The sequence below is a fragment of the Rana temporaria genome, chromosome 3, assembly GCF_905171775.1.
Source record: "Rana temporaria chromosome 3, aRanTem1.1, whole genome shotgun sequence".
NCBI classification, from domain to species: Eukaryota; Metazoa; Chordata; class Amphibia; order Anura; family Ranidae; genus Rana; species Rana temporaria.
In genome coordinates this window covers 146,179,979-146,207,097 of record NC_053491.1, presented here as the reverse complement: position 1 = coordinate 146,207,097, position 27,119 = coordinate 146,179,979, and the positions used below count along the sequence as shown (strand labels likewise).

General features: G+C 45.6%; 1 protein-coding gene across 3 annotated transcripts in view; it reads right to left on the bottom strand.

Annotated features, from left to right (window-relative positions):
• The window catches only part of GTSE1 (G2 and S-phase expressed 1), a 48,043-nt gene that overhangs the window by 12,281 nt on the left and 8,643 nt on the right, over positions 1-27,119 (bottom strand). The window contains exons 4-10 of one of the 3 annotated variants that reach the window (XM_040343627.1): positions 25,157-25,787; positions 18,597-18,764; positions 16,453-16,591; positions 15,424-15,795; positions 15,235-15,307; positions 11,992-12,228; positions 6,120-6,288 (exon numbers count right to left, since the gene is read on the bottom strand). In XM_040343627.1, the coding sequence (XP_040199561.1) occupies positions 6,120-6,288; positions 11,992-12,228; positions 15,235-15,307; positions 15,424-15,795; positions 16,453-16,591; positions 18,597-18,764; positions 25,157-25,787 (1,789 nt within the window). The remainder of the gene's footprint in view (positions 1-6,119; positions 6,289-11,991; positions 12,229-15,234; positions 15,308-15,423; positions 15,796-16,452; positions 16,592-18,596; positions 18,765-25,156; positions 25,788-27,119) is intronic. The other 2 variants (XM_040343629.1, XM_040343630.1) reach the window with 2 other exon arrangements.

The window sequence follows — 27,119 nt, the reverse complement described above, 5'->3', positions numbered from 1 at the left end:
CGCCACCTTGGACCATTGGCCTTGTGCGGTTTGTTCTGAGGTCAATGCGCACGGGGCTGTTAACACTTGGTTAGTGAAAAAAAGACTCAAGGGAGGCCCACCGAGAGGTTACTTTGATCCTTCCACCACCATAGGAACCTTTTCGCCCTCACCTAAGATACCTTTTTCTAGGGACTCCTGATGTGACCACCTCTGGAGCATGTCCCACCAAAAGAGACGAGCTTGTATCCGGGCCCACTGTCCTGCTGGAATTTCTGCTGTGAATAGCCCCAGTACCAACATGGCCTTCCCTATGGATACTCCCAGGTTGGGCTGAACCAATTTTAAAGTGGATGTAAACCCTCACATACTGGAAATCTTTCTACATAAGCTTTACATGCATATCTGCTGTCTTCATCTTTATATACAGTTTAAAAAGTGCACATCGCGTTAGGAGATGTTCTTCCTGGTTAGCACTACAGTGAAGCCTGGGCATACAGCCAAGAGAGCCGATTGGAGGAAAGACACTAGCTCATTAGGTAGAGACTTTCAGCTCCATTTGTCAAATTGTTAAAGCTCTGTGCCAATTTATAGCAACCTCCCCCAACACAAAACTCTGGCCGCTTTTATCATATGCGACAGAACATGTTGTCGGAGTCAGGCTGATAACCGAAGAACAGACAGCTACAGGACAGATATACATGTGCCCAGCTCTATTTCATTAAAGACGAGTTTACTTCCACTTTGCGGTTAACTAAAACTATCCCTTTTCTCCTGGGAGAAATTCTCTGTAGAATTTCTCGTACCCTAGGAATCTCACTCGCTGAGCCGGGATAAGAGTTGACTTGTTGATTCAGCAGCCAGCTCAAACTGATCAGGTGCTTTTGGGTTACTTTCAGGTTGGCTGCTACTTGTTCCCTGGACTCCACAAAAAGTAGCAAGTTGTCAATGGAGAGCACTACAGCGACCCCCTCAAGCCTCAGGGGCTCCAAGGCTGCTGCAAAAACTTTTGTAAACACTCTGGGTGAGGAGGAAAGGCCGAAGGGCAGAGCTCTGAACTGGAGATTACACATCTCCCCTCCCAGGTTGACTGTCAGACGCAGAAACCTCTGAGACAAATTTGCAATTGGAATGTGCAGGTACACGTCCCTTAACTCGATTGATGACATAAAACAATTGGGGGTGAGCAGACTTACCGAAAAGTGTCCATCCAGAATCTCTTGCATCTTATGGACCCGTTCAGAATTCTCAAAAATGTAAGATCAGGTGGAATTTTCTGATGGTTTGAATGAAGAGGTGGTAAAATTTCCCTTGGTGGTACTCGTTTCTTAGGTGGAAAGGCCTTATTTTCGTCCGCCATTCTGTCCAACACAGTCTCTGGTTCCAGCCCATACCGCAAGTACTGTGTAAATGGGATCCCGCAAAGTTTCACATTTGAAGCCAAGTCCCCTGACCAGGTTGAGCCATATGGTCCATCTAGCCAAGTTGATAAGGGCAGAGGGTCTCACCAACATCCTAAAAGGACTCTGCTGAGGAATCAGCCATGCACTTAACCACCTTCAAGAGTGTAGGAAAGGATTCTAGCAAATCTTGTATAGGAGGTTCCTGCTTCCACATGTCCTTTTAGCTCTACCCAGCACGTGAGGTTCCTCGATACAGTAGGCGCTATTGCCAATTTCAGATTCAGTCTTCAAATGCCAAAATCAATACGCCTTGAGACTTAAAGGCGGCATCAATTTTTGGTCTCTTGTTTGGAACAAAACACACACCCCTTTTCCTCAAAAATAAAACTTCCTTTGGGATCTGGAAAAAAAAAAAAAAAAAAAAAAAAAAAAAAAAAGCCCTTTTCTGGGTCTTTCCACTCCTTTACCATCTCAGTCAGTACTTTATGGACCAGGAACACCATATGTGTGGTCTCCTAGTCCATCTTATCATGCAACAATAAGTGCGGTCTCCCTTTGTGTGTCCAGGTTGGTATAAACTGCCTTCAACAGGTCACCCACCTCCTCCAAAGTTTGGAATGGGAGGCCCTCATCTCCATCCTCCTCCAAATCCAATGGGGGGGGGGGGGGGAATACTCTGACTCACATTCCACCGGTTTTGAAGTAGAGGGCAGAGAATTGGAATGGGAGCGCTGGCCGGACCCCTGACCGTCTTCAAAAAGGGAGCGCACTGTGCCTAAAGTTTCCACAAGTTCCTTCCTTACTGAGGAGAGTTCCTTGCACTCTTGGGTGGACTCTTCCTTCACAAGTCCCGCAATGCAAGACCTGCAGAATGCCTTGGGCCAGGAGTTTTAGTGGGTTCTTCCAGGAGGGTCACCTTCTCCCTGAAGAAACTGATGTTCCGTCAGATTAGGCAACCCATCAAATTCAGTCAGTCGCCCACAGTAAGGCTACAGTGAGATGGCAGCAGACATCTTTGTACTAGAGGTCGACCGACATATATCGGCCGATATTTGGCCGTTTAAGAAAATCGGCATCGGCCGATGTAAAAAAAAAAAAAAAAAGCCGATTTTCGGCTGCCGCGCTAAACCCCGCTCCACCTACAGCAGCACGAGAAATGAATCCTTCAGCCACGCTGCTGGTAGCCTGAGCGCCGGCCCCGCCCCTCCCCCCCACCTCGGCGGGCTGTAGCAGAAAGCAAACTTGTCACAAGCCCGAGCAGCTGCAGTACAAGTTGTCTGCGCAAAGAGATCACTAAAGCTTCCTGCATGCTGGGACGGTGGCGAGATTACTGAACATGGGCTCTAGGCTCCAGCCGTAGCCTAGAGCCCATGTTCAGTAATCCCGCCACCGTCCCAGCATGCAGGAAGCTTTTGTGATCTCTTCGCGCAGACAACTACTGCAGCTGCTCGGGCTTGTGACAAGTTTGCCTTCTGCTACAGCCCGCCGAGGTGGGGGGGGGGGGGCTTGGCGCGCAGGCTACTAGCAGCGTGGCTGAAGGATTCATTTCTCGTGCTGCTGGAGACTGGGGCAATGTACAGTATTCCTATCATCTCTGATAGGTGCCTCGGCTCTCTAGTGATTGTACATAGTACTCCAACTCACGTGGGAGCTCACAGATGTCATCCAATGGGCAGTGCTGGAGGGAACAGTGTGTACATGTTAGAGCACACCCCTCTCCTGTATACACACTCATTTTATATATATATCCATCCCCACCCATGGCCAGCTGCATCCATCCATCCCCCTTCACAATGCATCCCCCACCCACGGCCAGCTCCATCCATCCCTTCACAATGCATCCCCCACCCACGGCCAGCTCCATCCATCCCCCTTCTCAATGCATCCCCCACCCACGGCCAGCTCCATCCATCCAGCTTCACAATACATCCCCCACCCACGGCCAGCTGCATCCATCCCCCTTCACAATACATCCCCCACCCACGGCCAGCATCATCTTTCCCCCCTCCACAACGCATCGCCCACCCACGCCCAGCACCATCCATCCCCCTCCACAACGTATCCCCCAGGCACAGCCAGCACCATCTTTCCCCCTCCACAACGCATCTCCCACCCACGCCCAGCACCATCCATCCTCTACAATGCATCCCAATCCAAAAATCGGCCCAAAATATCGGCCGCAAAAATCGGCCTCATATATCGGCCATCGGCTGCCCCGATTTCTAAATATCGGCATCGGCCAGAGAAAAACCCATATCGGTCGACCTCTACTTTGTACACCCACCAAGTCTAGCATTTCCCTATTTTTACCAGTAAACAGCTTATTTGGTGAACTACAGTATTTTGAAATCAGTCACCGTTTTGATGTTGAATTTTAAAAGTAGCGGCAAGCCCGATTATCTCACATGTATGCTGATCTGACAGAACACCGCTGCTTTTAATATGCATCAAAAGTTAGACGGATTTCAAAATACTGCGTTTCACTATACAAGCTCAGTTTACTGGTAAAATACAGTATCTCACAAAAGTGGGGACACCGCTCACATTTTTGTAAATATTTTATTATTTCTTCAGTGCAATATGACACTGCTACAATGTGAAGTAGTGTGTGCATCTTGTACAGCAGTGTACATTTGCTGTCCACTCAAAATAACAGCCATTAATGGCTAAACCACTGGCAACAAAAGCCAGTACACTCCCAAGTGAAAATGTTCAAATTGGGCCCAATCAGCCATTTTCCCTCCCCATGTCATGCGACTCGTTAGTGTTACAAGGTCTCAGGTGTGAATGGGGAGCAGGTGTATTTGGTGTTATCGCTCTCACCCCCTTACTGGTCACTGGAAGTTCAACATGGCACCTTGTGGCCAAGATCACACAGCAGTTTAAATAGGACAGGATCCGCTCAGAACAGGCCATGCCAGACCACAGCGTCATATGCAGAGGTTGTCTTTGGGAAATAGACGTACGAGTGCTGCCAGCAATTGGTCTGAATGGATGTCACTCCAGGAGGAAGTCTGATGAGACCAAGATAACATTTTATTTGGTTCAGATGGTGTCAAGCATGTGGCGGTAACCAAGTGAGGAGTACAAAGACAAGTGTGTCTTGTCTACAGTCAAACATGGTGTGGGAGTGTCATGGTCTGGGGCTGCATGAGTGCTGCCGTAAATGGGGAGCTACAGTTCATGGTTTCTTCAACAAATGCCAACATGTACTGTGACATACTGAAGCAGAGCATGATCCCCCCTCCCTTCAGAGACTGGGCCTGCAGGGCAGTATTCCAACATAACCACCCCAAACACACCTCCAAGATGACCACTGCCTTGCTAAAGAAGCTAAGGGTAAAGGTAATGGACTGACCAAACATGTCCCCAGACGTAAACCCTATTGAGCATCTGTGGGGCATCCTTAAATGGAAGGTGGAGAAGTGCAAGGTCGCCAACATCCAACAGCTCCGTGATGTTGTCATGGAGGTGTGGAAGAGGACTCCAGTGGCAACCTGTGAAGCTCTGGCAAACTCCATGCCCAAAAGGTTAAAGCAGTGCTGGAAAATGATGGCCAAAAAAAAAAAAAAAAAAAACACACTTTGGGCCAAATTTGGACATTTTCACTTAGGGGTGTACTTTTGTTGCCAGCGGTTTAAACATTAATGGCTGTTGAGTCATTGAGGGGACGGCACATCTACACTGTTATACAAGCTTTACACTCACTACTTTACATTGTAGCAAAGTGTCATTTCTTCAGTGTTGTCACATGAAAACAAAATATTTACAAAAATGTGAAGGGTGTACTCGCTTATGAGAGAGATTGCAAGTGAAATGGCAGACTCCAGTGGGTGCAAGGCTGGCTTCACACCTATGTATTTTTTGCGCTTTTTGCAGATTTGTACTAGAGAATATGTTCCATAGGAAACCATGTTAAATGGGCTTTAGTGCAAATCTGCAAAATGCACTAAATGCATAGGTGTGAATCCAGCCTAAAGAGATGTCCACTTGTCGGCTTCTCACTGTATCCTTTGTGGGTAACTGCAGAGTGTATTAAGATGGCCGTGACGGTACATCACTTCCACTACAAAATTTGACCAGTCATCTAATCTGACGGACCACCAGAACTACTCGCCTATAGACCTCGCCAGAAGTCTACAGAGCTCAGTAAAGAGAGTTCTGAGAGTAGATTGTAGAAACGGACACACCCCTTTCACTTCGCACACAGAACAGAGCGAAGCCGTCAGTTAGATCTCCCTCCCATCACCTTATTTCTCTTGGCGTTGTTAGGAAAACGTGTCAGACGTGATTCATGCTGATGGCAGAGAAACAAAGCAGCAGGCAAGTTACACCTCATGCTCCAAGTACACACTATAGAGGGATATGCTTTGTTCATATTTCATGTCTTAGGTTTACAACATCTACAGTTTGCTAGTGTGTCAACATCCCACAGATGGCAGCGCAACGTGAGTGCAAGAAATCCTGTGTCCTTCAACGGACAAAATAAATAGTCCTAAAAAAGGTCATCTATAGACCAGTAAATGTTGGAATTCCTGCGATAACCTGGCTGTGTAAATATGACAATATGGCTGTGCAAATATCATGACAATATTTTTTAGTAAATATTTGGACCACAATAAAAGAACGAACAAGTCCAAGCAGCCATAGATATTTTTACAGTGTATATAAACCTGCATACAAAATCAGTTTATTCTGACTACTGAAAGGTGGGTACATTGTAAACCATAGAAGTACCTGAAAATGCATTACCTCGGTGCGCTGTGGGATTGTCACAGCTTGTTGCTTCTCAGATTTATTTTCAGGAGAGAAGTTTAAGGAACAACAAATTTCTGCAGCAATATGGTCTTCAGTAGGAGAAATTGGACTGCAAGAGAGCTTGGGCTTGGTTTGCTCACACTCCGATCTACAAGATGTTATGCAAAACATAAAAAGGAAAATGTTTTACATGAACACGTCTTCAAGTAATGACATTACAAGATGGGGGGAAAAAAAAAAAAAAAGCTGCATTAGGAATAGCTTTTGCTTAGACTTGAGTACATCAAACATGGTTTGGCTGTGTACAGTATTCAAAAGTTCTTGGGATTATAGGTACCGTCTCCGTGCATGTGCCCCTCTAAATAAAAGACCAGGTCTTTAATTTTGGCAACAGAAGACACAGTAGGGCTTATTTTCAGGGTAGGTTTTATCATGTAATGTGTATCCCGTTCCTGTGCCCTGTCTTCTCTCCCCCTCTCCATCCCTGCAACTGAACCAAGTTAAAGTGGTTGTATAATCCACTGTATTACAGTATTGTATAATGGAACAAAAATTCTGTAGTTTTACCTTAATCTTTCAGGTACTGAGATGTTCCATTAGAAACCACCTAGGATGTTGCTTCCATTACACACACACACACACACACACACACACTTGAGAATGTCAATGTTACCCCCCAGGCCAATTTTGGGCTTCAGCGCTGTAATAATTTCCCTTCCGTTCATGGACGGACACAGCATCTTGACATTGGGGTATTAGCCTTCTATTAGGAGAGGACTAGGCAGAAAAGCATGTTAAGTGTTAAACATACATCTAAACTGTACAGTATCGCCCTGAGGGCGGTTCCTCTAGGTACAACCCCTCTCCTTGCATCATGCAGCCTCAGGTTTTTTTCTGCCTAGCATAGTAGAATGACATGGCTCCCTTTGGGCCCATGTGGCCTGGGGATTTTTAAAGATTACATTTTTATTGCACTTCGGATCCTGTGATCTACTATCGACTGCCAACTGGATGACAGGCTGGATCCTCGTAGTCCACCCAGTTCGGCCATCGAGCATGTGCCGGCCTTTAAGCTACGCGCTGGGCCGTCACGACATGCCCTGTTGCTCCAGGGGTGGCCGGTGAGCTATATGCTCCAGGACACACATGACCGGGCTCTATGTCCGTGTCACAGTGTGCCGGGCCGAGAGCCATGCCGTAACTGCGGACGTTGGTTCTGTCTGGGATACATCAGCCGGTCGTCACAGGATGGGTAAGTAGCAGATCCCCTGCTCTGGCAGGGTGGTGCAGCTGGGCATTCCGGGGGGGGGGGGGGGGGGGGGGGCAGGTCAATTATGGGGTTCCCACCCTTTTTTCTCTGTGTCCCCCCCCCCCCCCTGCTCTGTGGAGCTGGACTCCGTGTCCTGGCTGGGGGCTGTGCAGGGTGCCCAAGGTCCGCTCTGTGGGGGGTGTTCGGGTGGCCATTTTGGCAGCATCCGGCGCCATTTTCTTGTAGTACCGCATTCTTTGTATAGAGGCGGCTGGCGGCCATTTTCTTGTAGTCCCGGCTTGGCTTTTGCCTTAAGCAGTGAAAATGTCCTTTCGGAGTGGCGAACAACGCAGAACACCTTAGGCACTAGAATACACTGCGGTCATGCCTGTTAGGAGGCATATGGGGAGAGCACACATCGGCGCTGGCAGCACCTGGATCAGAGCGGTGAGTCCCCTGGGGTCCCTCACTCTGAGCAGCTAGGGGGTGGATTTTGTTTTTGCCGTCTTGCCTGGTCCCTATGGGTGTCAGGCAAGCGCCGGTTGCACGTCAGAAGCTGGAGTATTCTTTCCCTGACATCCCTGTGGTGGCAACCGGTGCCCTGTACCTGGGGTGCGTATGGACGCCTTGTCGGTGGTCCTGGAGTCCCCTTATTACCAGTGTAGAAGCGGTGTGCGGATGCAAGGGGGTAAAAACGCCCCCACCATCTTTGGGGTAAAAGTTCTGATTCAGACTTGGGCCTTGCTGTGACAGATGTCCCCTGCTCTGACCTGTCAGAGGATGCAACCCAGGACCTTGGGACAGTGCGGAACTGCGTGCTTGCTTCCATGTCAGCGCTAGAAGGCACTCGGTGGAGCCCTTATTACCGCGTGCGGGCTCCCCAATAAAATGGGGGTTACGGCGAATGCATCCATTATAGTGTCAGTCCCTTCTTAGTCCTACAAGCTGGCCCACACCGCTGGGAGGTTTTCCCTACATGCTTATTAGATAAGTTTACATGCTCAAAATGGGAACGACTGCATGGCTGTCCGTTGTCCCTTTGTGGCCCCCTGGTATCCAAGGCCCAGCCCTTGTTCAGGGTATGGGGTCAGCATGGCGGCCACGACCCTGGGGTCACTGATACGTCCTTAATGGACAAGATTTGCTGCACCGTGATTTGGATTGCAAGTGGCTTCCCCGGTCTGCTTGATAGTGGACCAGGTGGTGCATGGCATTACATATGTCTGCAATGCGGTCTTAGATAAAGCTTCCTGGCTGTCAAGTACCATCAGTATCTACGGTGGGGCTACGCCGTGTGGTTTAAATGGGATGCTGGTCTTCGGACCAGACAAAGTTGGCTCTGGTGGAGTCGCTCTGCAGGGGTTAGAGGTTTTTGGAGCCTTGCTGGATAACATTAAAACATTTTGTTTGGGGTGAGAGGACGGTGCTCTCACAGACTCAGAAAAACATAAGGAGCCACGTTGTAGGCCAGGGCCCTCCTTTTTCCGCTCACAACTGTGAAGTGGTTTCTTCTGGGTACAAGATGGAGTTTTTTCTTCTCTATATAAAAAAATAAATAAAAAATCCTTCCAACCTTCATCCCCTTCTGGCTTGCTGGGCTGCCTTGTTTGGGGCAATGCAGGACCTGCTCATGTGCAGGGGATAGTGCCGGACAGGTTTTTTTTTCAGAAGAATCTACTATCTGTTTGTAGTTCCAGAGAGGGGAGAGGTCGGTCCGGTCCTGGATCTCAAGACCAACAGCTTTGTGATGGCACAAATGTTCAGGATGGCAGTTGTCACAGCACTACATCCAGGATGGCAGTTGTCACAGCACTACATCCGGGGTATTTTTTTGCTGCCTTCCTTGGACATAAAGGACGCTTTTTATTGCAGCCCCCAATTGCGTCAAGGCATCAGAGTTTTCTGCGGTTTGCAGTCTGGGATGAGCACTGCTAAATGGTAGCGCCCCCCTTTTGACCTGCTGTTGGCACCGGGAGTTTCTTCATGGTGCTTGCCCCAATCCTGGCCTTGCTGAGGGATCACAATCATGGGCTTTTTGGTCGATCTCCGTCAGTGTAAATTCCGTCTCGGAATTCGGGGTGGATGTGGCGTTTGCCAGTCTGACTCTTTGGGAGTTTTTGCTTGGGTACTGAACCCCCAGAAGTCAGTGCCAACTTCATGTATGGAATACCTGGGTTCGATCGGGACTCCTCAAAGGTGAGAGTTTTGTTTTTTCCCCCCCTCTTGCCCTTCGCAAGTTGCAGTCTCATCAGGCTGCGGTACAGCAGGGGGCATCACGCTGGCGGTGGTCACTGCGCTTTTACATGCGTGTCCTGTTTTTTTCCCAGTAGCCACCTTCGAGGTGGTCCTATGTGTTTAATTCCACGCAAGTCTTGCAGAACGGAGATCCTGTCGAAATGGAACTCGGCTCCATTGTCCCTGGATTGTCAAAGCTGGGTAAGCCGGCTAGTCTGGACGCAGGAAGAACCCCACCTGCCGATCAGGCAGTTTTCCTCCACTTGGTCACGGAGGCTGCAGGAACGTCCAGTCAGGATCCAGTTGGACAACGCCACGGTGGTGGCATATGTCACCCATCGGGGGGGGAGGAACAAGTCGCTCGGCTGCTGCGGCTCACGTCCCGCATACAGTCTGGGCGTAGAACTCTAGCAGGCAGTTGCTGGGCCATGGTCTACACCCAGAGGCGTTTCGACTCCTCTACCGGAGAGGGGGGGGGGGGGGGGGATTGCCTGGCTTCGACCCAATCAGAAGGTTTTGAGGTTGTGGCCAGGATCAAAAGGTTCCTGGGAGGACACGTCAGACGCATTTTGTGGTCCTGTGGGGACAGTCTCGGCTATGCATGTCTACCTCCTGAAAATACTCTTGTCTGCTCAGAGTAGTGGCCGAGGGGGATCAGAGTACTCTACTTGCCCCAGTTTGATTCCGGCATTCCCTGGTATGCCGCGATTGGTGGCGGATGTTCCTTGGCAGCGGCCAATGCGATAGGACCTTTTATCGCAAGGTCATACATTTCATCCTGCTTGCAGTTGGCCTTCACGACAGTATCCGACTGTCAACAGTCCTAAGTGACCATTGCCCGTCGTTTAGGTGCTTTCACCGTGCTGAGGGCACGGAAGTCATCTTTCGGACTACATCTTTAGGTGTGGAGATGGAGTGGCGTTCACGTACATTCGGCTTCCAGGATCCTGATGGTTTTTACAGCGTGGAGTGGTTGAAAGACTTGCTTTTCGCTCCATTAAGGGGCAGATGTCAGCCTTGGCTGGGTTCTTCCACGACCTTTGGCGACTCATTCACTGGTGGGTACATGGGGTTCAACATGTAGCCCCTCCGGTTCAATCACTGCTGCCTTTGTGGATGGAATCTGGTACCCTGGGTGTTTTCAGTAACCACCTTTAAGGTACATTGAGAGATTCCCCTGGTGGCACTCTTGATAAGTAGCTTTCGGGTGGATGTTACCTCTACCAGGGGGGTCTTTGAGTGGCAGCCTTGTCTTGCAAGTCTCCCTACTTACTCTTCCTAAAGGATAAGGCAGTGCTGCATTTGCAGCCTTGGTCTCCACCTGATGTTTGTTTCGGTCTTTCTATCAAAATGTGGACATTGTGCTTCATCCTTGTGTCCTCGGCCGTTGCATTCCAAGAGGTTGCTTGCTTTCCTTGGACTTGGTACAAGCTCTGCGAGTGTATGTCTGATACGACACCGAATTTCGGAGGTCGGACTCACCATTTGTCGGTGACTGGTCCATAGAAAGACCTGGCGGTGTCAGCCACCGTGCCTCGGTGGATCAGACAGATTGTAATCAGGCTATGCCCTTAGGGCGGGCGCATTCACCCAGGGCAGTAGGTGCCTCCTGAGTTTTCCGACATCACGCGTCGGTCTCTCGTGTGTACGGTGGCGTCCTGGTCGTCCATTCACAATTTCACTTAGTTTTACTAGGTTGACCAGCATGCGTCTGCCTGCTTCGGCCGCAAAGGTTTGCAGGTGGCTGTTTAAGGTTGCAACTCCTCGGTTGAGCCGTTTGGGGTGATGTTTTAATTGCCGTTCCCACCCCTTGTTTTCTGACACTGCTTGGGGGCGTCCTTAATGTCAAGAAGATGCTGTGTCCGTTCATGAACGGAAGAGAAAATTGCATTTTTTTACTCACTGTAAAATCCTTTTCTCTGAGTTCATGGACAGACAGCACCCACCCCTCCTTTTATATGTTTGTACTGCTTTTTGACAAACTGAAGCTGCAGGATGCAGGGAGAGAGGTTGTACCTAGAGGGACCGCGCCCAGGGCAGTACTGTACAGTTTAGATGTATGTTTAACACGCTTTTCTGCCTAGTCCTCCAATAGAAGGCCAATACCCCAATGTCAAGAATAAGATGCTGTGTCCGTCCATGAACGCAGAGAAAAGGATTTTACGGCGAGTACAAAAATCCCATTTTTTAACCTGCCTATGTACAGCAGGAGAAGGGGCTTTAACTGGCTTCAGACATATAAACAAGTACCAATTAAGACGTACAGCACTAGTAATCCTAAACAATTTTTAAACCTCACAAAGATTGCATAAAAAGCACTACAAGTTTTTGGGCGTATTTAATGCAACACAAATGAAATTTTCTTACCCAACAATTAACTTCTTGGATGACTTGCTAGAAGTCTGAAAAGCTGGTGTAGGTCGGAAAGATGGAATAGCTCTTGGGACAGTCCTTGGAGTTGTTAAAATTCCTGATGTTCTGCGACTAACTGGTGTAGGCAAAGCAGATGTACGTTTTGAACTGGGAGTTGCTGAAATACATCTTCCTATGAAACTGGAGTTCATTCCTTTAGCAGCTCCCATAGGAGTGCTTTGTACAATGGCACTAAAAATAAAAACAAACCAGTGCTTACTTATGGGACCTGCATATGAAAAACTCAAGTATTAAAGCGTTTTTTCCCCCCCCCCCTACAAAAGGCTTTACATGTTCTACTTACCTGCTCTATGTCAGTTGATTTGTTCAGAGAAACCTGGATTAAATCTGGAGTGATTTCTCAATATAGCATGGAGACATGCATAAATCAGTGAATTTTCAGAATATAGTTATTTTTTTACAAAGGGATCTGGTTCCTTTAAACATGTTATACAGCACAGTGCTTGTGCTGTGTAATTTTGGCCCCATCACCTAGAACAGTGTTTCTCAACTCCAGTCCTCAAGGCACCCCAACAGGTCATGTTTTCAGGATTTCCCTCAGATTAAACAGCTGTGGTAATTACTAAGGCAGTGAAACGGATCAAATCATCTGTGCAAAATAATGGAAATCCTGAAAACATGACCTGTTGGGGCGCCTTGAGGACTGAAGTTGAGAAACCCTGACCTAGAATACCTGGCTGATCCTGCTCTCCATCTGCAGACCCTGCTCGCCATCATCCGCAGATCTTCTGTCCTCTCCCTCCCTTGCTGTTCATCAGCTGTGTCAGAGCCGATCTGCTCCCCTCTTGCAAATCACTCACAACTTCACGACATTCCTACAAACCCCTCTGCTATATTAAATAATGTCCACAGTGCGTTTTTTTTTTTAAATGCCGCTGTGTAACTTATTTCAAAGCACTGTTCACATGAACGCCGGTCTCCTCTTGGCTGGCATCAGTGGGCGGCACTATAAAGTGAGGTATGCCGCAGCATATATAATATAAAACAAACGATATTAAATATAGCAGAGGGGGTTGTAGGCATGTCATTGAGTGGCATACACACACCACACATCATTTCAAGGCATGATATCCTTTTAAGGTTTTAAAATACCTAGCTGATCCTGCCTGTTCCATCTAAACTAACCACACTAATCGTTGAATGCCGATTGTTAATAGCGTGGTTAGTTTACCTCCCTCCGACAACCTGTTGTGTATTAGGGTGAGTGCATCTCCCCCTCTCATTGCTGTAGTGTGTGTGGAACTAATACTAATCCCCTGCAACTTCTGCTTCCCTCCTGATGCTGAGGAGATAAAACTGAAACCAGTTATCAAAGTCAGAGGGAGAGGAACAACAGCCCCCTCACTGGAAGTCCCTCTGCTCAGGGGGGGAGGAGGAGAAATGAAAAAAAAAAAAAAAAATTTATAAAGCGCGGCGCATGCGAACTGAATCGCTTCTGGGCGCTAGTTGTTCGTGTCTCATGACATCAAAAGAGCAGAGTTTTGATCTGTCTTCTGAAAGTCAGGTGGTTTTCCTCCAACCGAATGCTGGTTGGTAAAGCGTTCCATAGTCTAGGACCCTGAAAAGCAAACCTTCTTTCTCCTTTGGACTTGTATTTGGTTTTTGGTACCCTGACCAGATTTTGGTCGGTGGATCGCAGAACGCGATTCGAAATTGTGAGGTTCTATCTTGTCGCAAAGATATTGCGGAGCCTTCCCATGGATGCACTTATGTGTCAGGCAGAGTGCTTTAAATGCAATTCTGTCTTTTACTGGCAGCCAGTGAAGGGTTCTCAACGAAGGTGAGATTGATTCCCATTTTTTTTTCCCAGTCACAAGTCTGGCGGCCGTATTCTGTACGACTTGCAGACGAGAGATTTGGTACTTTGGGAGTCCGAGGTAAAGGGCATTTGCATAGTCCAGTCTGGAATTCACGATTGTTCCCACCACGACTGCTACGTCTTCTTTGGGGATAAATGGAATAAGTCTGCGTAGTAGGCGCAACAGATGGTGCGCTCCGCTGACTACTGACCCTATTTGTGCGTCCATTGTCATGAAGGTGTCGAAGATGACCCCGAGACTTTTGACTTTGGAGCTAGGGGTGATGATTTGGCCCAGAATGGGCGGGGGTGTCCAGGTTGTTGCCAGTTGACTCTTTCGGCTGGCGTGAAACATAAGGAGTTCTGTTTTTGAACTGTTGAGTTTAAGATAACTCTTAGTCATCCAGTTTTCTATCAAAGAGAGACATTTCTCTAAACTGAGATGATGATCCTTTTTGTTGCAGATGCGAAAATACAGTTGCGTATCGTCTGCATAAGAGTGATAGAGTAGTTCTTGGCTACTGATAATATCAAAGAGAGGGCGAAGATAGATGTTGAAAAGCACCGGTGACAGGGGGGATCCTTGGGGGACTCCACATGACACCGTGCGCTTTTCCGATGTGAAACAACCCAATTTAACTGTTTGTGATCGGTTTTCAAGAAAGGAAGAAAACCATGGTAAATCACCTTCTGCGACTTCTGCTACCTTGGCTAGTCGCATCAGTAACAGTTTGTGGTCTACCGTGTCAAAGGCTGCGCTTAGGTCCAGCAGAATCAGGAGACAAGATTCTCCTTCGTCTGCGGCCTCGAGGGCATCGTCCCATATTTTGAGTAAGGCCGTTTCTGTCCCGTGTCCGGGACGGAAGCCTGATTGTAATGGATCCAGTAGATTGTGGATATCTAGATGCTGTTGCAGCTGTTGTACCACTACTTTCTCCATTATCTTGGAGAGAACATTTAGGCCTGTTATGGGACGGCGGTGAGTTGGGTCCTTGGGATCCAGGTTAGGTTTTTTCAAGATGGGCTGGATTGTGCCCTCTTTCAACAGGGATGGCACTGTGCCTTCCTTAAATGACTGGTTTATAAGCTGTGTGATGGGTGGTGCCAGGATGTCGGCACATTCCTTCAGCAGTTTGGTGGGGATGATATCATTGGGCGATGTGCTGTTCCGCAAAGCACCAATGATATTTTTTGTGGTATCGATGGAGATCGGTTCCAGAGTGAACTTTGTTGATTGTAGAGCGTTTCTGTGGGTGTTTTGTGGTTGATTGACGGTGGGGTTGAGGGGGGTATTGTTTTGCATGATGCTTTCCCGGATTCTTTCAATTTTGTTGATGAAAGAGAATAGAAAAGTCTTCAACACAACATAGCCATGTTACCTTCCAATTTCCCCACATGAAAGTAATCGTGTTGGCTTTAGAGATCGTCTTGTTGTGCCTTCAGGCGACAGCCCTGTATCACCAAAAAAAAAAACTGGATTAGCAATTAGTAGCAGACAATAGAAGGCTCAAAAAAAATTCAAAATTCAAAGTGTGCGTTTGTATTGCAGTCATTAAATTGACTCTTACCCTCTGACTTTTGTGGTGGCTTTAGTCTGCTTGTTGGGGTAGGCATTATTCTTGCCTGCGGCTTTGTGGACATTTTTACACCACTTTCAGGTTTAGCAGGAGGAAGCAGTCTAAGTAGATTAGGTGCAGAAGTCTGCCTTTGAAATTTGCCAGCTGGAGTGTGTGGCTGGGCCATAGACACTGATGCGGGTTTGTTACCATTTGTTTTTGCCACTGCATTTGGTTTAAGACGGTTGTTTACATCTGAACTGGCCATCTTTAATGTAGATCCTATCCCACCAAGAGGACGTACAAGTTTGTTCATATTTGGCTTCAGTCTTGAGCCGTTTATTGAGGTGCTCAGGGATGTGTTAAGAGATGCATTTCGTTTAGCTGAAAGGACAAAAATTTAAAAAAAGGTTGGATGTTAATATACCGTATTTGCCGGTGTATAAGGCGATCGGGCGTATAAGACGACCCCCTAATTTTACAGTTTTAAATTTTTTTTTGCCTGTACTCACTGTATAAGACACCCTTCCAAAGCTTCTTCCTTCTGGAGCCATGTTCTTCATTCTTGCTGGAGCCAATCACAGCGAGCGATGTATTCTATTAATGAAAACAATGCCTGCTTGGATTGGCAGAGGATGTAACATCAGCCCACGCCTCTCGGACTCTCAAAGCCAATCCGAGCAGGCTGCTGTATGTAGCCTGTTCGGATTGGTAGAGGTTGTTACTCCAATCCAAGCAGGCTCTGTATTCATTTGAATAAATGATTTACCAGGATTGGCCAAGCAGTATATACTGTATGTAGCCGAAGCTACATACAGTATTACCGCACACCCAGCAGGCATCCGAGCAGCTGACCTGGCGTATAAGACGACCCCTGCTTTTTGGCCAGTTTTTTTTTAAGTGTAAAAGGTCTTATACGCCAGGAAACAGTATATTTTATTTATACATCTATATCTATCATGCAGCATCTGAGAAAATAGCAGTACAAATTGTGGGTAAGCCAACAGGTGTGCACACAACAAGCAGGGATTTGTAGCTTACCACTGGCAGCAGGTGGAGAGGACGAACTGGAATTCAAGCTAGTGTTTACACTGGAATGGGAAGATGATGAAGATGAGGTATTCTTCCTGAGACTTGGAGCAGCTGATGGGGTTTTAAACTGTGTTTTGCCTAAAGGAAGCTAAGAAAAGAAAAAAATATATTAATAGAAAAGACTGACTGGCATCAACAATGACATCTAGAAACTGCCCACTGGGGGGGGGGGGGGGAGGGGGGGTGGGACGCGCAAGGTCCAACGGCAACTCCTCCCAAGGCTCAGGATCCAAACAAACTTCAGTGTCCGAACAGCTTCTTGGACAGACTGAAAGTCCGATGACTGTCCCTTGGGATGATGTTCAAACCCAGAGGAATGCAAGCATATATTTTTTTACCCACAAGTGAACTTTAAAAAAAAAAAACTATGTAGTGCTCTTGCAGCATATGTGCAAGCCGTGCTCTCATACGAGCATATAAATGAAAAAGATGAAGCTTAAAAAGGGGTTGTGAAAGGTACAATTTTTTTTCCTAAATAGCTTCCTTTACCTTAGTGCAGTCCTCCTTCACTTAACTCATCCTTCCAATTTGCTTTTATATGTCCTTATTTCTTCGGAGAAATCCTCACTGCCTGTTCTCTGTCTGTAACTCCACACATTAATGCAAGGCTTTCTCCCTGGTGTGGAGTGTCGTGCTCACCCCTCCCTTGGGGTACAGGAGAGTCAGGACACCCACTAACACAGCTCCTTTATCTGCAACGTAGAGAGCGTCTGGACTCTCCTGTAGTCCAAGGGAGGGGGCGAGCACAACACTCCACACCAGGGAGAAAGCCTTGCATTACTGTGTGGAGTTACAGACAGAAGAACAGGAAGTGAAGATTTCTCAGAAGAAACATAAAAAAAAAAAAAAAAATTCGAAAGATGAGGTTAAGTGAAGGACTGCACTAAGGTAAAGGAAGCCATTTAGGGGGATGGTGGGGAGAATTGTTTTTTTTTTTACCTTTACAACCCCCTTTAGCCACTTAAAGACTAAACTTTGACACTTTTTATAATGTGAAAGATGTTACGCCACATAAATCATGATCTTTATCCACTTAACGACCGCGCCATAGCCGAATGACGGCTACAGCAGTCGTCATGACTGTTGCATGACTGAGTAGTTGTCATTCAAAATGTTAGGGCACTGAAAGCTGAAAATGTATCCGTTTAGGAAGGGGGGTTTAAGTGCCCAGTGGGCAAGTGGTTATTCTAAAGAAAAAAAATCTAATTTTAGCCATAATGGTGCAGCTCTACCACCACCTTAGTACTAGTTTAAAGTGGATGTAAACCCTCCCCACACCCAGTGAAGTGAACAGCCTCAGATGATGCATAAGTTTCACATCCATGTCTGCCGTCTTCACATTTATATACTGTTTAGCAAGTTTAAATTTTCTCTTCCCGTTTACAGTGATGTCTGGGCCTACAGCCAAGATAGCTAAAACAGGTGATTGGAGGAAAGGCACACAACCCCCTCTCCACATTGGCTGAGACTCTCAGGAGGTGTTTTGTAACAGGGCCACCTCCCTGCTAATCTATTTTAGCAACCTCCCTGGACAGAAATTTCAAGCTGCTTTGATCTGATGTGTCCGAGAATTTGTTAGGAGTTATCAGGCTGATAACAGAGGAACTGTTCAGGACAGAGCTACGGGACTTGGCTCTTTGAAGAGAACAAAATACTGCAGAAATATGTGCCCAGCTCAAAATTTCATTAATTGGGTTTACAGCCACTTTAAGTTTTGCCATCTGTAACCCCTTGGGATGATTATCCTACATTTCACCCACTAATAGGGAACATGAGCTGGGATTAGACCGTCGTGAGACAGGTTAGTTTTACCCTACTGATGAAGGGTTGTCCAATAGTAAAATAGTAATCTTGGTAATTCTCAACCAAGTGAGGGCAAAGATTTCCCCTAATTTTTCTGCTTTGGCTATGCAGTCCAATAGATAAAAATCTTACCTTTTAAAAACTCACTACTTGGTCCAATGCAAAATGAATGCCACTATTGTGTGCCTTGAATCACAGAATGTGCAGTATTAATCAGGTGTGTGGTGTTTTAGATACAAAAAAATAAAAATAAAAAGTATAGAATGAGAGAGTCAAGGGCTGCACATTACCTTGTTCTGATAAGTCAGAGTCCTTTTGCTCTGCCCTGCAGAGCTGTTGAAAGAAGAGTCACTGATATCAGATGCAATGCTAGAATTTCCAGAAACCAAGTCTTCTATAGAACCCATGCTGCTCAGATTTTTCCTTCCCACTGGACTTGGTTTTTTAACAGCTTTTGGCTAAAAAGAAAAGAAAATTGCAAGTTTTGAAAGAAAATGCGGCATTACACTTTTGCAAAAGTTAAAACTTTGTTCCAAAAACGTTGCCCAGAGATACTGTACAGTTTAAAAGTAAGCACCCTAGGCTAGATTTGCATTGTGGCTCTGTGCAGGTGCCTTGGCACAGCAGCCTATCCATTTGAATGGGCCGCTGTACTTACAGGAAATAAAAAAATTCCTAAAAATGTTTACAAAAAAGACACCACCAGGTAACCACAGGGTGCCAAGGCACCATGTCGTTACACACCCCCAAAAATGTGTTGCATTTTCAGAATTAAAGTGATTGCAAAAAGTTTTAAATTTAAGAACACGTTATACTCCTGCAGTTGGATTTGCACAGAGCAGTCTGGATCCTCCTCTTCTTGGGTCCCTCCCTTCTTGAGTGTCGGCTACAGGGAGCAAGACCACAAGAACAACCAAGTTTCTTTAAAGCTTAGAAGGGGGTTGGGCAGATTAGACCGCACTGTGCGGTTTAATCTCCACAAAGGGATCAGGAGTTTTTTTTTTTTTTTAGGGTTACAACCACTTTAATGGCAGCCCAAACATCTGCTAAAAAGCAGTGCGTTTTAGCTCAAAGCACAGGAACACGTAAGATTTACATGCGCTCCAAGAATGTGAACCTAGGCCAAAATATGAATTGGCATCTTGCATTCCCTGTACAGAAAAGCTCAGATTGAGAGGAAGCACACTCACAGGAGCCAATCAAATGTGATGCAAAAATCAGGTCCCCTGTCAGACAAGCCGTTTTGTGTAGCAGAACCATGCAAGTCTCAGTTCTGGATTAAATCCTTTGGCACTTACAGCAAAACCTTGCGGCAAATCGCTAGATTGCCCTGTTGCCATTATGTTCTTCTGGCAGGTAGCCTTCCCTGCCAGAAAACACAATAAGTACTGCTGTGTTTTATCGAGAAATGCCCCCTGTCGAAAATTGTCTCAGATGGGTCTGCACATGTGCAGTAAAAAATGACTCAAGCTGACAGGTTGATCAGCTGGAGGGACGTCACAGCGCATGCGGCACATCCAACGCTATGTTTTCTGTCTGCTGCATGGTGGGTACAATGTGATAAAGGGCACGTTTCGGCTGTGTCCAAGGCAGGTTTAAAACACACCCTGCAAAAGCAAGGAAGAATCTGACAATTACATTCTCACTGGGCGCTAAGCAGATCGTCGAATACTGTCTCCTACAATCTGCGCATGCGTCTTCATGCCGTCACAACAGCTGATAAGGAAAACGCCTGGAGTGACGTTCTGCTATTCGATAGAAACCCTCCACCCAACAACCACAATTGGCAACTCACATTAACACACACACACACACACACACACACACACACACACCTTATCCACTCAGGCTCCAGTCACACCTAGGCGACAAAATGCCCAACACGCTGGAGGGGCAAATTTCCATTGCTGTCTATGAGATGGTTCACATCTCACGCCGAAATGCTGTACGCCTGCAAACAAGTCCCGGACCCTTTTTTTCAGGCGGCATTGGCGTTCGGCCATAGACAGCAATGGAAATGATTTGTTAAAAAAATAAATAAAAAAAGTTAAACGAATCGCGGCAAAATACGCCGCGTACGCGGCGCGTTACTTGTCGCCTAGGTGTGAATGCAGCCTTAGGGCCATCATCCAGACCACAACAGTGAATAGCAGAGGTAGGCCAGTCCAGAAACTTTGCACTTCCAACGGGCCAAGAAAATACTTGGCGAGCCATGCTAGCAAGACAACTGGAGAAAGTATGGCTACTTGTTTCAAGGCCGCTCCGCCTCTTTCTCAAGCCCATCTCACTGGTAAAGGGGCAATCGATCTTTATATACTCAATGGATGGGACAATGCCAGATGGGACCAAGGCACAGCACTCCTAATAAGTGATAAAAATAACACACACACACACACACACACACACACACAAAAATGATTAAAGATACCAAATCTTGACACAAACCCCATATACATGCACACAAAGAATAGCTTGACAGTACAGGTGAAACTTGAAAAATGTGAATATCGTGCAAAAGTTAATTTCACTAATGCAACTAATATGAGATGGACTCATTGCCTGCAAAGCAATATAGTTCAAGCCGTGATTTGTCATAATTGTGATGATTATGGCTTACAGCTCATGAAAACCCCAAATCCACAATCTCAGAAAATTTGAATATTACATGCAATCAATAAAACAAGGATTGTACATGGAACAATATCAGACCTTTAAAAAGTATAAGCATGCATATGTACTCAGTTTGGGCCCCTTTTGCAGCAATTACTGCATCAATGCGGCATGGAAGCCATCAGCCTGTGGCACTGCTGAGGTGTTATGGAAGACCAGGATTCTTCAATAGTGACCTTCAGCTCTTCTGCACTGTTTGGTCTCATGTCATCTTCCTCTTGGCACTGCCCCATAGATTCTCTATGGGGTTCAGGTCAGGCAAGTTTGCTGGCCAATCAAGCACAGTAATCCCATGGTCATTGAACCAGGTTTTGGTGATTTTGGCAGTGTGGGCAGGTGCCAAGTCCTGCTGGAAAATGAAGTCAGCATCCCCATAGAGCTAGTCTGCGGAAGGAAGTGCTGCAAAGTCTCCTGGTAGACAGCAGATGACATGGCTCCCAAATTAACACATACTGTGGAAACTTCACACTGGACTTCAAGCATCTGCACAACTGTCAGCAGTCTTTCCCATGATTGTGATTCCTACTGAACCAGACAGAGACCATTTAAAGGCTCAGGAACCCTTTTGCAGGTGTTACGGCTTAATTAGCTTATTAGAATGGGACACTTTGAGCCAAGAATATTGCACCTTTTCACAATATTCTAATTGTATGAGATTGTGGATTTGAGGTTCTCATGAGCTGTAAGGCATAATCAACACAGTTATGAAAAACCATGGCTTGAACCATCTTGCTTTGCATCTAATGAGTCTCATATTAGTTTCACCTTTTAAGTTGCATTAGTGAAATGAACTTTTGCGCAATATTACAATTTTGAGTTTCAACTGTATAACATATGCCCGATGACCCAAATACCCTTTGTTTTTCTCACGCAGCCGGCAAACTCACACCTTTTCTATAAAACTTACCCGAGTCCAATCATGATCCAGCGCTGTACACAAGCTGCTCTTTCCTTCCTCACTGGACAGAAAGGCAGCAACTGTCAATCACAGCCAGTGACTAGGGAGGTGGGGCTGAGCCGTGTGGGACACAGAACTGGCTCAAGAGCTTACAAAAGTATCCACATAGCAAGTGGCTGGCAAATATAACATGGTTATAATTTAAAAAAATAATGTCCTTTAGAATAGAATCACTTAAAGTTGTAAATCCAATATGTTTCTCTCCTAAACCACTCCGTTAATCCTAGTTAGCAGGCAGGATCATGGTTTTCTCCTTTGGAGCCCTCTTCCGCATTTTGTACCTGTGAGCGTCTCCCCGCAGGGATGTAGTACCAAGGGAAGGGGTGAACACTTTGACTAACCCCCAGCCAGAACGGCTTGGATGATGGGGGCAAGCTTACCGAGGAGGAACAGGAAGTGAGAAATTCAAAGAAACATTTAGAAGGGAAATTGAAGGAAAAAAAGTAAAACAATGCACCAACTTAACTACTTGCCGACCAGCCACCGCAGTTATACGGCGGCAGGTTGGCTCCCCTGCGCGTGAGCCGACATAGCATTATGTCACCTCGCGAAGCGGCCACTAGGGGGCGCGGGCCTGATCCCAACGCGCGTGCGATCACCGCCGGGCACCCGCGATCGCTCGTTACAGAGAGGACCGAGAGCTGTGTGTATGAACACACAGCTCCCAGTCCTGTCAGGGGGAAAAATGCCTGAACAGCGATCAGTCATTTCCCCATGTCAGTCCACCGCCCCCTACAGGTAGAACACACCCAAGGAACATACTTAACCCCTTCCCTGCCAGTGGCATTTTTATAGTAATCCAATGCATTTTATAGCACTGATCGCTATAAAAATGCCAATGGTCCCAAAAATGTGTCAAAGTGTGCGCCATAATGTCGCAGTACCGAAAAAAAAAAGCCATAAAACTATCCCCCCATTTTGTAAATGCTATAACTTTTGCGCAAACCAAACGTTTATTGCAATTTTTTTTTCTTAAAAATAAGAATACGTATTGGCCTAAACTGAGGAAATTTTTTAAAATTATATATATATATATATATATATATATATATATATATATATATATATATATATATATATATATATATATATAGCAAAAAAGTAAATATTTTTTTTCAAAATTGTCACTCTATTTTTGTTTATAGCGCAAAAACTAAAAAAGGTGATCAAATACCACCAAAAGAAAGCTCTATTTGTGAAAAAAAAAACAAAAAAACTCCAATTTTGTTTGGGAGCCACGTCGCACAATGGTCAGTTAAAGCGACAGTGCCGAATCGCAAAAAGTGCTCTGGTCTTTGACCAGCAATATGGTCCGGGGGTTAAGTGGTTAAAGAACCCCATTTAGAAAATAAAAACACAAACCTTTACAACCCCTTTAAGCGGTTTGTCTCATTCATATGAAGACAAGTTGCAATAATACATTTTTTTTGCACTGCTTTAATCATGCTTCTGTAGTTTATGTACACATGCATTTTAGTTCCTTATCTTATGTATTATTTTGAATTTGCATATGCTGTTGCATCAGTCTCATTTTAGCTTTTAATTTCAGGTTTATCGTTTCAGTTTTATTTTAGTTACTTCTTGCTGTGCTTTAACCACTTACCCCCCGGACCATATTGCTGCCCAAAGACCAGAGTACTTTTTGCGATTCGGGACTGCGTCGCTTTAACAGACAATTGCGCGGTCGTGCGACGTGGCTCCCAAACAAAATTGGCGTCCTTTTTTTCCCACAAATAGAGCTTTCTTTTGGTGGTATTTGATCACCTCTGCGTTTATTTTTTGCGCTATAAACAAAAATAGAACGACAATTTTGAAAAAAATTAATATTTTTTACTTTTTGCTGTAATAAATATCCCCCAAAAATATATAGAAAAACATTTTTTTTCCTCAGTTTAGGCCGATACGTATTCTTCTACATATTTTTCGTAAAAAAAAAAAATCGCAATAAGCGTTTATTGATTGGTTTGCGCAAAAGTTATAGCGTTTACAAAATAGGGGGTATTTTTATGGCATTTTTATTAATATTTTTTTTACTAGTAATGGCGGCGATCAGCGATTTTTTTTTCGGTATTGCGACATTATGGCGGACACTTCGGACATTTTTGACACATTTTTGGGACCATTGGCATTTTTATAGCGATCAGTGCTATAAAAATGCATTAGATTACTATAAAAATGCCACTGGCAGTGAAGGGGTTAACACTAGGGGGCGGGGAAGGGGTTAAGTATGCCTGGGTGTGTTCTTACTGTGGGGGGGGGGGGGTGGCCTCACTAGGGGAAACACTGATTTTCTGTTCATACATTGTATGAACAGAAAATCAGCATTTCCCCTGCTGACAGGAACGAGAGCTGTGTGTTTACACACACAGCTCCCGTTCCCCGCTCTGTACCGAGCGATCGCGTGTGCCCGGCGGCGATCGCGCCCGCCGGGCACACGCACGGGAGTCGGGGGCGAGCGGGGGGCGCGCGCCCGCGCCTCCGGCGGCGCGCGTGCGCCCCTAGTGGCGGCTAATAGGCAGGACGTCCATTTACGTGGTCTCGCCTAGGAGAGCCACCTTGTGGACGTATTTCGGCGGTGCAGCGACGGCAAGTGGTTAAGGTCCCACCCGGCAATCCCATCCATTGAGTATATAAAGATCATTCCTTTACCAGCGAGAATGGCGAAAGAGGCAGAGTGACCTTGAAACATGCAGCCATACCTCCTCCATGCTGACCAGAGCCTGATATCACATGACTTTGATTGCTGTCTGACTCACATAGCCATTGGAAGCACCGTTTCTGGACTACCTTTGCCATGTGCCGTTGTGGTCAGGATGTTAGTCCCCAGTGAATAAAGTTCAGATGACAGGCACTTTACTCAAATGTGAATTGCCAATAAAGTTCATCAAAAAAAGTGAACCGTTTGACTGAACTTTATGCCCCCTCTGCTGTTCTTTTGCTTTATCGCTAATCTGTCCCCAATAGGGAGATTCACCTTTTATGTCCAGGTTTACTATTCTTGCAGAAAACGAAAGGAAAATCCCCAATTTGGGTTTCCAACAGAACAGGAAGAGAGTCTTCCAAAGGGGACACCAATTCTGGTGACCATGGTAATTCTTAGGCTATGGCCTATACACACACACCCCTACTTTAAGGTGGAGAGATTTGGCCCTGTGGCGACAGTCACTTTATACCTGCAGCCTTTACTCACTTGCCACAGCAATTCAGCAAACCAATACATACCTTTTCCACAGTTAGACTGTTCTTGTTTGATTGTGCAGAATTTGCCTTTATAGGTTGCAGTCTGCTAACCATTTTACCGATGCCTAGCGATGAAACCGTACTTTTCACCTGAGGAGCCTTTGCTTTCTGTGCAAGAGGAGAGACCAACAAACATTTCACTACTTTTGCTGCTTTGGGGCTTGTCAGGCTTTGAGACCTTTGAGCATCCGTATTAGGCCCGACAATCTGCTGTTGGACCGATGGCGGAAGTTGGTGGAGTGGGCTATCTTGTATACAATAAGTCTCTCTTTTAATGGCAATTGGTGTTTTATTGACTCCATTAAGTGTATCAAAAAGTTTTAGTTTCGACTTGGATTCCTGTACAAATTTTTCCACAACTGGGTTTGGGACAGTCTGCAGTGGCTCTTTTTTGTCATCACTTGCAGAACATTCCAGCTGTAGTGCCAGTAAGTGAGCTTCTTTGAAGATTTCGACAAATTTATCACCACTTAGAGGACTCCAGACACCTTGATCATCGGGAAGAGGCGCTTTATCCGATTCATGCAACTGTATAGATGCACTAACACATTTTTCTTTGTGTTTAACTGGCCCAATGAACACTTCATCTTCACAATCTTCAGTGTCTTTAGCACTAATGGAAAAGGGCAGCAAGCAAAGATTAGTTAAGTATCTGCCTGCATGTTCAGCACATCAACCCTATAGTTTACAAGTTGCCATAACATGGGCAACACAAGCCGATACTCTCCCATGCTGTATTTGTAAACTTTGCACATCCAAGGATGTTAGCGCAGTAAGGTGATCAAAGCCTTTGCAAAAAAAAAGTCTCAAAGACTCCTAGAATTCATGGGGGATATTTACTAAAGGCAAATCCACTTTGCACTGCAAGTGCACTTGAAAGTGCAGTCGCTGTAGATCTGAGGGGGACAGGAATATAGCATTTTGCTTGTACATGATTGGATGATAAAATCAGCAGCGTTACCCCCTCAGATCTACAGTGATCTAAGCCGACTGCACTTCCAAGTGCACTTGTAGTGCAAAGAGGATTTACCTTTAGTAAATCAATCCCATGGTGTTTATATCCCAGGAGTCTGCAGGATGTGTCATTCTTGTCTAGAAAGAAATAATTACTAATAAAAAGGCATATTTAAAAAAAAACAAAAAAACAAACTGAGAATGTTTTTTGTAGATATAAAAAAAAAAAAACACAATCGATTAGAAGGTCTTTGCTTATCATGTGCCTTTTGTTTTTTAAAGGGCAAGCATGTCACACGTGTTGATTTACTAAAATAGGAAAGTGCAAAATCTAGTGCAGCTCTTAATGTTATGGGAGAGGGAAATTAAGAGCAAAAGAAACTTTAAAATGTGAGTAACCCGTGAGCCCACGGATGAGTCGAGATTGTTCACTAGTACAATGTTGCACTGAAATGTTTATCTCGTACCTTGCACTTAACCGACTCAGTACGAACTATCCGCTACCTTGTGAGAGGACACATAACTGGTCAGATAGAGCTTTAGAGAATGTCAAATGTGTTACTGACCACTCCACTAGATGTTGCTTATGTGTATGGTCCTACAAGTATACGTGTATTGAAAACTTCTCAATAAAACAGACAAAAAAAAATAAAAAATGTGAGTAACGGTCAGCTTTAAAGATGGTTCAATACATTAAACATGTTTTATTTTTTTTAAAGTTACACTTTAAGATAATACCTGGACATTATACCTCACTTATGGGGATGGCAACACTCTGCCTATGCACCTCTCTAGAATGTGGGAAAAAAAAAAAAAAAAAAAAAAAAAAAAAAAAAAGGGAAAGAAACTGCGCTAAATGCAAAAAAAGAAAAGGGAAACAGCTGTAATGCAATTACAGTCTGATCAATTTGAGAGCTGCGATTATCATGTAAACAATTAGTACAAAAAAACGAAATAAAAAAAATAAATAAATCGCGCTACCCCTTAACCA